Below are 12,642 nucleotides of genomic sequence, written 5' to 3' on the forward strand. Positions count from 1 at the left end.
TTAAAAATATTTTCTCATAGCTAAAAAAAAGTTATCTGCTGTAACATCAATTTCAAAGAGACAGCAGAAATAAGTTAAAATTAATTTTTAATAAAAATGATTTCCCAGTCATGGTATTAAAAATATTTTCTCACAGCTAAAAAATTTTATCTGCTATAACATCAATTTCAAAGACAGCAGAAATCATTTATAATTAATTTTTTAGTGTCAGATGAATGTTTAATAAACCAATTTTTAATTTAATATGTGTTTTAAATCCATGAATATTCCAATAGATTTTCAAATCTATGCTATGCTAAGTTCAGAGCTTTTATTCACTATTTGACAATTTATTGAGAATACTTTTTTCCTCTAATTTTGTTCAGTATTGATAATTTTCTAGAACTAATGGAGAGATAAAGACAAGAAGATTTTTCCAAAATAGGACACTAATTTTTGTGGTAAATTTCACTGTTGGAGTATTTACACCAAAAGAATGGGTTGGCCACCAACTTTTTTTTATTGATTTAGAGCCTAGTTTTTATCCCGTTAAACCTTTATCTCATGCATGTAGCTTCTGAAAATTGCTAATTCTGATTCAGTTCTTAAAAAAATATATGAGGAAAGTTGAGACTTTGTTAGCAGCTACATTTTTAATGACTAAGCTACTTTGTTTATGCAAAATAAGTAATGTTAAAGACTTCTGTTGGGGACCATTTATAATAGAGGTGTACATACCTTAACAGATAAAGTGTTGGCCACTATCCCGTCTACGATGCCTTCAGTGAATGGATCAAAATGCTTGTCAGGTCTCCTCATAAACTCTGGCTTTAATCTGTAGCCACTCTTCCCATTGTATTCATACATCCCCATGTTAATCTGCATAGCCAGGTCTGCATATCAAAACACAAACCTTACTGTTATTCTAATTATCTTTGCAGCAAAAAAAGAAAGACTGTTTTATAGTCCACTTTTGGTCCCTTTTTAAAAATAAATATTTATTCATTATAGAAATTTAGGAAACATATAAGAAAAAAATATTGAGCTGTAATCTGCAAATCCAGAGATAAGCCACTACCTGCAGGTTGGGGTACATTCTGTTTTTCTACTTCAAATATATTTTGAACATACAATTTGTACATCTCATTAAATATTTATCTGTTTTAATTTACCAGCAGTATAAAATTATTTTGAATAGATACATTTGAATAAATGTATTAATCCAGGTCCCCTTCTGGGAAAATTGGTGAGTCTTTTCTAAATTGTCACCATTATGTATAATGTTTGGATGGATATCATTGTGATGAAATCTTTGAAGATATCATTAATGTTATTCTTAACAGTGGAATTTCTGGGTCAAGAGATATGCAGTTTGGAAACGCTTTTAGATAAACCTTACTAAAATGCCCTTCAGAAAGCTTAAACCACTTTAAATGTCTAATTTGTTTCTAAGGATGGATTTCCCCACACCTCACCAAAAGTGGATGCTACAATTTTTCTTTTTTAATTTGTAGGAAAGAGTTTTCCTTTAAAAAATTTTCATTTCTTTGATTATTTACTACTAATATCTAATTACACATTGACTCATTTCTAATGGACAAAGATTACTGGTCAAAGTTTTCTAAGGCGATGCGTGAAATGAAGGTCCATACTAATTTACAATTACTAGGGTTAAAAAAAGATACACATTTTAAAGTCATAAGAAATCTGAGAAGCTGTCATTTATTCCAGATTATCTAAGTCGCAACTCATCTCTATTGAGGTGGACAGTAAAGAGGTGATGGTAGACATATTTCAAAGTTTTATGAAACAAGTCACTTTTAGAGCAGGGAATATAAGTAAAATTTTATCCCACATGTTATTAAGCTATTGTAACTGTCATACTAAAATTGGACAAAGTTAAAAAAAAAGAAAATTATGGATTTGAAATAATTAACTCCAAAAGACTAAAGTATTACACTAACAAATCATAATATTTTTTTATTTTATTTTTTATCCTTACCTGGGAATATGTTTATTGATTTTAGAGAGAGAAAAAGGGGGGTAAAGAGGGGGAAAGAGAGAGATTGGGGGGGAGAGAAAGAGGGACATCAATGACTTTCCTCCCTTACACACCCCAACTGGGGATTGAACCTGCAAGCTAGGTATGTACCCTGATATGGAATCAAACCCACAAACTTTTGGTGTAGGGGATGAAGCTCCAAGCAACTGAGCCACTTGGTCAGGGCACAAATCATATGTTTTTAAAACTAATACACAACAAATAAGTAGAATTTATCACAGGAACACAAGGATAATTAACTATTAGGATCTATTAATATAATTTATCACATGTTTTCACAAAAATGTAAATGAACATATAATCATCCTAAAAGAAGTCAGAGACATTTAATAACATTTAACATAAGTTCCTAATATACTTCTAGTCATTAGTATAAGTGTATTCTCCTTTAACGTGTGAAAAAATATCTGTCTCAAAGTCAAAGGCAACATTTACTCAGTGGTACTACACAGCAAAATTCCCATTAGTTTCAGGATGAAGGGAAAGGAGCCAACTCTTCATACTATTATTTAATATTATTTAGTCCAAAGTTCTAAGAAGTGGGGGAAGTATATATGATTAAATTTTTGTGATTGTGTATCTGAAAAACCCAATAGAATCTACTGGCAAAATATACAACTATAAAGGCTTGGGAAGATTATCATTTATAAACCAAATGTATTTATAAAATAAACATACAAATATTAATATCCAGAAACAATCTGTTAAAAATATAATGTTAAAAAAGAGATTTCATCTAAAGAAGCTAGAGCTGAAATTATAAATTTAATGTGATTTAATCAAATCTATTTTTCTTCAGTGAGGGAGAAGAACACATAATGACAAATAAACTAATATAAATTTAATGGAAGGAAAGAGAAACATGATAACAATTAAGCTAAATTCATTTGAAACAGGAAACCTACTGGCAATGGCAAGAAAAGAAATGAAAATTATTAGCCATGAAGGAGACTTTCCACTTCTAGGTATTGGACCATTTATTAAACACTACAATAATAAAAGTGAGTTATTGGTTCCAGAAAGCAAATTTATTAATGAAAAAAATAAATAAATTGAAAAAAATGGACTCAAGCTAAAAACAGTATAAAAGGCTGAAACTATTAAGCTAATTTCAGTCAGTATAAAAAAGGACTGATATCTTACTGAGATTATATAGCAAAATTAAATTTTAGATAGATGAAAGGGTAAAATTACAAATTAAAAAAAACAAAAGAAATAGGAGTAAATATGAACCTGATCCTGGGTGGGGAAGCCTGTAATCATAAAAGTAATCCAAGACTGCATAAAAGAAAATATTAACCAATCTGATCTCTGCTTCACAAAATAAGAAAACATGCTCTTTATATAAAAAGTGCTGTTATAAAAGAATAGGAAAATTGACAATAGGCCTGAATGGGTAACTCATAAAAGCAGAAATATAAAAATCAAAACATTCATAAATGCAGAAACATAAATAATTCTAAATCCACATACTTAAAATGCTTAATCTCAACAATAATCAAAGAAATAGAATTAAAACAACAGTGAAATGATAATACTTTGTCTGAAATTGACTTATTATTATTTGATGATAATAGTTAACCAAAATCTCAAATGAACAGAAACACTTCCCATCCACGTTGTTGACAAAGAAGAAATCTGGTGCAACATATTTTGATAAATGAGTTGGCATTTTGCAAAACATTCTTAAAACTTTTACATCTTTTTACAGGGTAATTCTGTTTTAGGAACTTTTCCAAAAGAACATTAGGAGATAGACTTGGCAATTTATATTCACGACTGTTCTCAGAGCTTTATTTATAGTAGAAAAATTCTCTAATATTCTGTGATAGGAAATGGGTTTTAGTGAATTGTGAAATGTGCTTAATATACAGATAATAAAATTCATGTTTCTGTATAGCACTTATACATATATGGAATTAAGTGAAAAAGCATGTATGTACATAGCCAAAAACCTTACAGATTAGAAAGCCAAACTAAACCCTGAGTGGTAGCATTCCTGAAAGTTTTATTCTCTTTTTATACATGTTTTAATTTTCCAAATTTTCTATAATAGATACATATCACTTTGAACAGTATAAAAATTTTTGTTTGAAAATAATGCAGCCCTGGCCAGGTACATCAGCTGGTTAGAGCATCATCCCAATACACCAAGGTTGTGGCTTTGATTCTGGGTCAGGGGACATACAGGAATCAACCAATGAATGCATAAATAAGTGGAGCAACAAGTTGATCTCTCTCTCCCTCCACGCCCCCATCAATACATTTAAATATTTTTTAAAATAATACAAAACCAGTAGAAATAAAGACTTGTTTATAAACTACTGAAGATAATTTCTCAATTTTCAAAATATACTGTTTTGCATTGGTATTTCCTTTACTGAAATTCGCTTTTATTTGTTTCACTCAAATCTGGCAATTTTTTCTCCTTGGGAATGGGTTTTGGACTCTTGGAAATGTGGCTTTATGGCAACAGAAATGAGCATGAACTGTGCTACTTACCCACTGTTTGGAAATTAAGGGCAACCATCTGACAACCTGCATTCCAGAATAGCTGAGGCATGTAGTTAGATGAGTCTACACGTGTTCCTTTTGGATAGATCCTGCTAAGCTGCATTTTGTTATATCTGGACCATCATGTTAAGTAGTGAATACAATTATAAAAATAATTAGCCAATAATATTAACTGAGAAGCCACCTTCCATCTTCCTCCACTGGGGAAATAATCTAAATATCGATCATCTCATTGGGCTGGTGGGTGAAATATGGAAAAACCCTGCTGAACAAACAGACTAAGTTATTTTATAACATAAGTATAGCATACCTGTTGGTGAAACTAACAGGTAGCAAAAATGGTTGAGTCAAAGTCAATATAATTTTTGAAGATTATTAAGCACAGGCTTAATGATTCAAGATGCACAGGAAGCTCAAGGATGCCAACCATGTGAAGGATGGTAACTGTGTTTGGCAGAAGCAGATAACATGAACTGCATGGATATTTTTGAAATGCTCTGCTCATTTTCTCAGCCTTCTCTGGGAATCCCATTTGTCAAGACTGTGGTACTTCTGATGATTAATAACAAGGTAAATATAGCATTGAAGGTTTTGACCTTGTTTTATATTTTGAATCCTACTGTCATCCGTTTTCCACCCTGAGAAGCTTTTAGTTATTGCACAACCACTATGTGTTTAAAATAGACGATTCCTATTATAAAGTTAGGTAGAGGTTAGTTGTTTCTGAGCTCAAGCTTGGGTATTGAACCAAAGGGAGTTCCGAATCTTAATTCTGGAAATTGCTAGTTATATATATGATCTACGGCAAGTTATTTCACTTTTATGTGCCTCAGTTTCCTCATCCATAAAACAGATTGAACAATCCCTATATTGTAGGGCTATTGTAAGGATTAAATAAAGTAAGACATGTAATGAAAGGTTAATCACATAGACAGTACTTCATGAATGCTAATGATCATAATTTATGGAGTTTACATTTGTTCTCTCTCCTGTTGGTGAGTTTTAAAGGTGATTCCAAAAAATTTCTAGAACTAGCTTCATGAACTAGAGCTCTTTGGAATATTTAGTATTAATTTTATGAAAAATATTTAAAGACCTATTTTATTTTATTTTGGTTCATGGATAATAATGAAAAGCTTTTGTTGTCAGAAGTATCAACAAAGCCATTATTAGTAATATATACTAATATTCTCACATCATTATTTCCACATCTTTTCACTGAACATCTATTACATGTCCAAGGATGCAAGATGCCAAGATATATACACACACATATATATACATGCATATTACATGTACTATATCTTGTATACACACACACTTTACACATCTTGTCCCTAACCCTAACAGTGAACTGCAAAGCTGGTATTATTACTTCTATTCTACAAATGAGAGACTTCAGGAAGATTAAGCAAATTGACAAAGAACAAAGAGCTTGAGGGTAAGAAAATAATCTTGAAATATTTTACTCCAAGGCAAGTTCTCATTTCCATATGCCAGGCTACCCCTACTCAGTAGTGCACATGAACCTGAAACTATTTATCATGACCACGTGACAGACTTAAGCCATTTCATGCATCATTTAGGACAACTGTAATTGAACAACAATAGAATAAAATTATATGTATATATATATATATATATATATATATATATATATATATATAAACAAAAAAACAGAAATTAAGTCGCACACAACTTCAGTGTGCCAACTCAATCAACACTCGTCAAATCAAGGATACTCTACAAATTCCACCGGAGATTTCGTCAGTTGCTCAAGTCCTTTGGTTTCCACGAAGGAAGACATTTCAAAACTTCTGTTTCTTTCTGAGTTAATGACAACAACAATAAAGAAGAGTAAGAAATAAAATTCAGCATTTTAAATTAGAACATATAAGAAGTAGGCAAACGTTCAGTGAATTTAAGGAGGTTAATTTTCAGTGTAACTTTTATGCACATATATTTCAGGGAACTATTTATTGGCTACAAAAGTTGAGTCTTGTTAGCTGTCTTTCCTAGTATTTACTACCTTCAGATGTGCCTATAGTTGCACAAGTCAAGAGACATGGTGGCATTAGGTGGGGAAATTAGTTTTAGTCATGGGTAGCGTGGCAATGACAGCTGTTTTGTCCAAAGACCACAGGCCCCGTGGAAATATTTTGTTAAAAATCCATTCAGATTGATTTCTTGGGGGCCATTGCTGCAATGAACAAAAGAGACTTTGGGCATGTTCGCTAAAGGCTCCCTCTTTTAGACCCACACTGTCACCGCCTCACCTCAGTCTGTATACACAACTAATGTGACAGGAGAATTACGGTATTTCAAAGCTAAAGGATCCTGGGAAATTTCCCAGTCTAATGGCCTCATTTTCAGATTAGATAACAAGGTTGGGAGTTGAATGTCCTAGAGGTCTGGGTATTCTTGAACACAGAGCAACACTTTGAAAGTGAAATCCAAGCTTCCAATTAAGAGTGAGAGAACCAAAACAAAGCTATCTTAGTTTGGAGAGGCTAAGGACCAAGCAGCTTCTCTGTCTTCCTCCCAACTAAAAATCAAACTTACATACAGTATTGAGACAAGGGTCACAGAGAGGTTAGACAGCACTCAGCTTTTAGAACTGAGTTCCCTCTGAGGCATTTTTCCCTCTTTGATGCCCACTTTCCACCCTGAGGGCCTCACTCTTTTCCCCAATACTTCCCAGATTCCTTTACCCATCTCCTCAGCTCCCCTAGTTTAGTCACCTGTGAGGTAAACTCTTACTTCTCTTCCTTATGTTCACCCAGTCTACTTTCATATGACTATTTAACCATGACTGCTCATTGAAATTAAGTCCATTTAATAGGTGCTTTGTAAACTATGTGCGGTATTGTTTTTTTAAAGCGATAAAATAATATAAAACACAAGGAGAAATTACTTGTTTGTAAATCTTTGGCTGATGCTCTTGTTATCGGGTTCTGAAGGACTTAAGTATATCAGCTCCTTCTCAATGTGGTTACTTGTCTAGAAGCCTTTGACTTACGAATTAGAAAAACTTATTTTACAGCCAGTGAAAATTAGTTATATAAAGAACTATTTTAGGACATTTCAAATTGGATAACTTGTGGTAAGGAGCATCGGTAATTGTAACAGCAAAGAAAATATTGAAATATTTATATATAAGCTGTAGTGGAAATTAAATTCTTTATTGTAGAGATATAGATATCATATACCACTAAATTAAGACTCTTTGGACAAAATTATATAAATTATACCTGTGTGTTAAGTAGAAGCTTAGATTTTGATATATCTGTAAAACTATCCTTTATAAGAGGCTGCTGTATTTAAGCAAAAATTGTTTTAAAGAGCACGAGTTTATAAGCAGCTAAAAAGTCCCAAAGATCTTTTAACCTGATAGCATCTTACATTTTATGCAACTATGAAGGGCAATTTCATAAAAGGACTCTTTTCTTTAGATGGAGAAAAGATGATATTTTTTCTTTACATCCATAATGGATAGGTACTTGAATAAAGGAAAAACACAAAGTGATATGAGGCTGACCATATGTTCTCCTAAATATATAAAACAGGCTGGACAAATAAACTGTGGGTAAATTGGTTGATTTGGTTCTATTTCTAGTTATCACGGCTGACCAGCCGCTGGCTGCTTCCCTTCTGGGGTGGCTATAGATAATTTATCTCAACACTGTCACTTATACAATGGATGGAGTCCACTGCATTGTTGCAAACAAAAAAACAAACATAAAACACTCAGTTAACTGTATCTTGGCCTAACATCCATAGCCATAGTAAGTATTTTGGGTAACATCATAGAAAATTTTCTCATATGGTTATTACGATGTATATACACACACACACACACACACACACACACATATATATAAAACATTTACTTATTTTTATATATTAACTATATAGTCAACCCATGCATATATTAACGATCTCATCAGCACAGCATAATGGTTCCATTAGGGATATTTTTTGTCTAATTACCTTCTGTTTAAAATACACTTACTATATGTTACATTAGGAGTTTTTCTTCAGGAAAACTTACTTTTTGAAATTTCAAATGACTCAAACTTGACCGGCTGGATATAGTTCACCAGATTGGACATCTCTTCCGTGGCCATGGCCTCACTCCCAGCAGTCCCCTAGAAACAGGAATAAAAAGAACATTCCCAGAATCAACAATTTATTATCCAGGGTTCTTTTCCCAGGGCAATGATCTCATGACCCTGGAGTGCAGAAAATAATCCCTCCTCTTCTGAAGATGATTATTACCAATAGAAAATTCATTCTGGGAGAAAGACAAGGCAAAGCTTCCTGTTACCTAAGAATGGAGTGAAGCAGGGAGACTTACATGGGGTTGGGGGTGCTCTCATTGTACCAGCAGCATTAGCCTCCCAAGGAGGTCCTTAGACATGCAGCAAATCAGAATCTGTATTTTACAACAGTGATTCAAATGCACATGGAAGTTTGAGAAGCACTGAGCTACCTCTCATCTGCCACAGCAGGACGGCCATAGATGATGTCTGAAGTTAATAAATCAAGAACTCACTGTACAATGAGGAAATTAGTATGTCGGTAACCCCCAGATGAACTGAATTCATTTTTAAGAAAGTTTCCTGTGGAAGTGGGTTGGGGTGGGAAAACAACTATTGTTTTTCTCTATATAAACACTCCTCCTCCCCTCTCTTCTTGGTCCCTGTGAACCTATTAGGCAAGCAGTACAGTACAGGGCAGGGGTCAGCAGCTCAGATTCTAGAGCTGGACTGCCTGATTTGAAATCTCAAGCCTACCACTTAGAGGCTGTGCAATCTTGGGCAAGCTATTTAACTATTCTGTGCCTCAGTTTACTCATTAAAATTAGGATAAAATCAGTTCCTATAACATAAGTGTCTTTGTGATTATTAAATGAGTTCATTTATGGGAAAGAGCTCAGAACAGTGTTTTAGATATAGTAAAGCATCATGTTACTTTAACTATTTTTAGATATCGCATATTACTTTGATATAGTTTTTAACAAAGAGAAAAGGGATACTGCAGTATTGGCATGGACAGACTTCTATAGATTGATCTAATATTCTCTCCCATTTTTAGATCAGAGAAAACTTGGAGATGAGGTTTCTTTTGAAAACTCTTGTAGCAATATTTAGGTTAAATGTTAACTGGGAAATACTCATTTGGAAATGGATCATCTAATTAGTAAGACAGTTTTTAAATGATCAAAAATTGCTTATAAGATTTCATAAAAAATTAAAATAATTCACAGGCAGAAATACTTTACTAGACATTGTAACCATTTTCCTCTAGGACATTAAGTTGCAATTTAGTAGGGAAACATAATAAAAAAATTACACTACATTAAATAACTATAGAGGAAGAATATCAGGTAGGAACAGCTTACTAGTTGTTACTTATCCTTAACTGATTTGCAAAGATAAAAATACTAAGACAGATTCAGTATAGTTTCTTTTTTTTAACCAGAACTCCAATTCATCCAGCTCTGATTCACTTCTAGATTCTGTGTAATTAATATATCTGAATTCATGAAGTTACTTGGGATGTTTGAACTTATAGCAATAGGTATCTCTAGTGATTCCAAAATATAAGAATGGAATGAATATCATATTTTTGAATATTTCTCCAACCCGCATTTCTTACTGAAGTTTGGACCATTGAGCAATCCATTTAATTGTCTGAAAAACTGAAGCAGAGAGTTGGATGTCATAAATTTTGAACTCACCCTCTAGATACCCAATTTGATGGAGGGGAAATCTCAATAACATTGTTTAGTACAGCGAACTTTTTCAATACCCTGCTTATTAAGGATCCAAGTTGGCCTCTTCATTCTCAAAAGGGGAAATGAAAAAGTTTTAAAGTGAACTGTGACGTTTTCACCACTAGATGGCAGAAGAGGACCATGGACTATGTTCACAGGCAGCTGACTTGACTGGCAGATCAGCGGGATGCCTCTGTGAACAGAGATAAGCCCTTGACACCTACCTCATCCATTGAAGACTTTTTACAGTCGTCATCATCGTCATCGTCGTCACTCTCTGTATCAGCTTCCCCTGTCAAATTTTAACAACAGATCATGAAATAAACATTTACAGGTTTGAAGCACACATACCATGTACATCACCAAAAATTTCTTTGGAAATTGGCCTTCCACGGTTTTTAAAAAATTATTCTTTTGGATATTTAAATTTTATTAATCATGAGAATCATACTAAATTTTAAATATATGTATATAATTTTTTGCTAAATCTGATTTGTAAATCTCATTTGAAACTCATAAATTCTATAAAAATGCTTAACATTTTAACCTTTATTTAAAAAAAACATATGGTATCATACACAGTTAGTTTTCTGTGGCACATGTATCCTGCTTTGATGTATGCATTCTCTTTAAGGATCTGTATCATCCTAAAGCAGATAAACTACCACTTTCCATTGTTTCCTCTTTTTTTCAACCCTGACTCTTCAATGTGGTGCTTTGCTTGTGCTCAGTGACCTTGCAGTTACCTTTCCAAGGCCATAGAAACCTCACAGAAGTCAAGGAAGAGGCTGTGAGCGGGTGCAGGTGGGGCTGTGGTCGCACACCTGACCACACTACAACTCTAAGGTACCAACTGCATCCTACGATTTGCCTGCAGGCTTACGTAATGAATACATTCTTGTCTAAATGATGTACATATAGTATCTTGGCAAATGGTGAAATGCTGTTTAAAAGGGTTGGATATGATAAGTAAATACTTAAAATCATTATGCATCATAGGAACTGAACTCAGTGAGACATAATTCTGCTTCACATTTAGCCAGTATATTGTTGTTTCAATGGGTCCTTTTTCTCTCTGAACATTGGGTGGATCATTCTGTTAGGTGAAATATTCTCACCAGTGCTTTGCCTGTAAGCAAGCTGAGGTGACCTCTGGAAATGATTCCCTATTCACTTCACCCAGAAAGCCCCATCCAAATCAAGAGGTTCAGATCTTCTTGTTCACTTCAAAGAACACTCATGAAACTGCTACTAACTCTCCGAAAGGTGTCACTTTACAGAAGCAATGTGTACCATTCTGTCATTACAATGGTGGAGTTGGTGGGAGTGTCCAGGCCAAACAGTTGGGCTAGTAGATGCAGGATTGGTAACCCAAAAAGTGCTGATGTTTTGTTGCACATGCTTAAAAATGCAGAGAGTAGTGCTGAACTTAAGGATTTAGAGCTAGGCTCTCTGATCATTGAGCACATCTATGTGCAAAGCTCCCAGGATGTGGTTCAGAACTTACAGAGCTCACGGGGGGATTATGTAGTTCTAAATTGGTTCCTGTGACCACTTTCAGGGTTGACATCATGCAACAGCATGATGATCCCAGTAGATGGCAATATTGGCTCAACAATGAGGCAACTTGCACTGGCAAACACCTGTCCCTCGTGCCCTCTGAAAGTTAGCCACGCTACTCAGCCTGTATAAATGACAGTGCCCACAGTACTGTCTTCCAAGAAGTTTAGAACTGTTTTCATTTGGCTGATGAAGTTGAATCGATTACTGAATGACAGCAGTGAGCAAAGTATTCATGAAATATCTTTAGAGGAAAAAGAATTTTGGCATCAACAAGGGTAATTATTTATGGCTTATTTATTAAAGAAAGCCACATACAATCACTTTGTGATGCTGATCTTGTTAGTTAGTAAGGTAAATCCATTATATTTTAGACAGAAAACATATTCTATTAAGGACATTCTTTTTAGGAGGTTGACACTGTTTTAAATATAATCAGATTTGTTGCTCCAAGTTCTTGCCCCAAGTAATTTTTTTTTTTTTTTTAATTAGGAGGGAATTCTTTTCGTCAAGTAATTTAAAGAGTTGTTTCAGAGAGCCTTCTGCACAGTACTACGTGGGATACAACGTTACATCAGTCATGCCAAATTCTCAATCGGGCATTCTTTGGTTATATGGGAGGCGGGGGGCGGGGGGGGGCGGGGGGGGAGTCTTCTTTTGCTCTATGATCAGGGACCTGACTTCTCCATTATAAGTTTTTAGAGGGACTTCGGAGGAAGCTTATTGAATCATGAAAAGAAATGTTATT

General features: G+C 34.0%; 1 protein-coding gene across 1 annotated transcript in view; it reads right to left on the minus strand.

Annotated features, from left to right (window-relative positions):
• The window catches only part of PLCB1 (phospholipase C beta 1), a 637,895-nt gene that overhangs the window by 117,105 nt on the left and 508,148 nt on the right, over positions 1–12,642 (minus strand). The window contains exons 15-19 of the mRNA XM_090286059.1: positions 10,559–10,626; positions 8,607–8,703; positions 6,298–6,382; positions 4,544–4,668; positions 718–872 (exon numbers count right to left, since the gene is read on the minus strand). Of these exons, the coding sequence (XP_090142185.1) occupies positions 718–872; positions 4,544–4,668; positions 6,298–6,382; positions 8,607–8,703; positions 10,559–10,626 (530 nt within the window). The remainder of the gene's footprint in view (positions 1–717; positions 873–4,543; positions 4,669–6,297; positions 6,383–8,606; positions 8,704–10,558; positions 10,627–12,642) is intronic.

Source organism: Furipterus horrens, unplaced genomic scaffold, assembly GCF_987537825.1.
Source record: "Furipterus horrens unplaced genomic scaffold, mFurHor1.1.pri manual_scaffold_8, whole genome shotgun sequence".
In the NCBI taxonomy this organism is placed as follows: Eukaryota; Metazoa; Chordata; class Mammalia; order Chiroptera; family Furipteridae; genus Furipterus; species Furipterus horrens.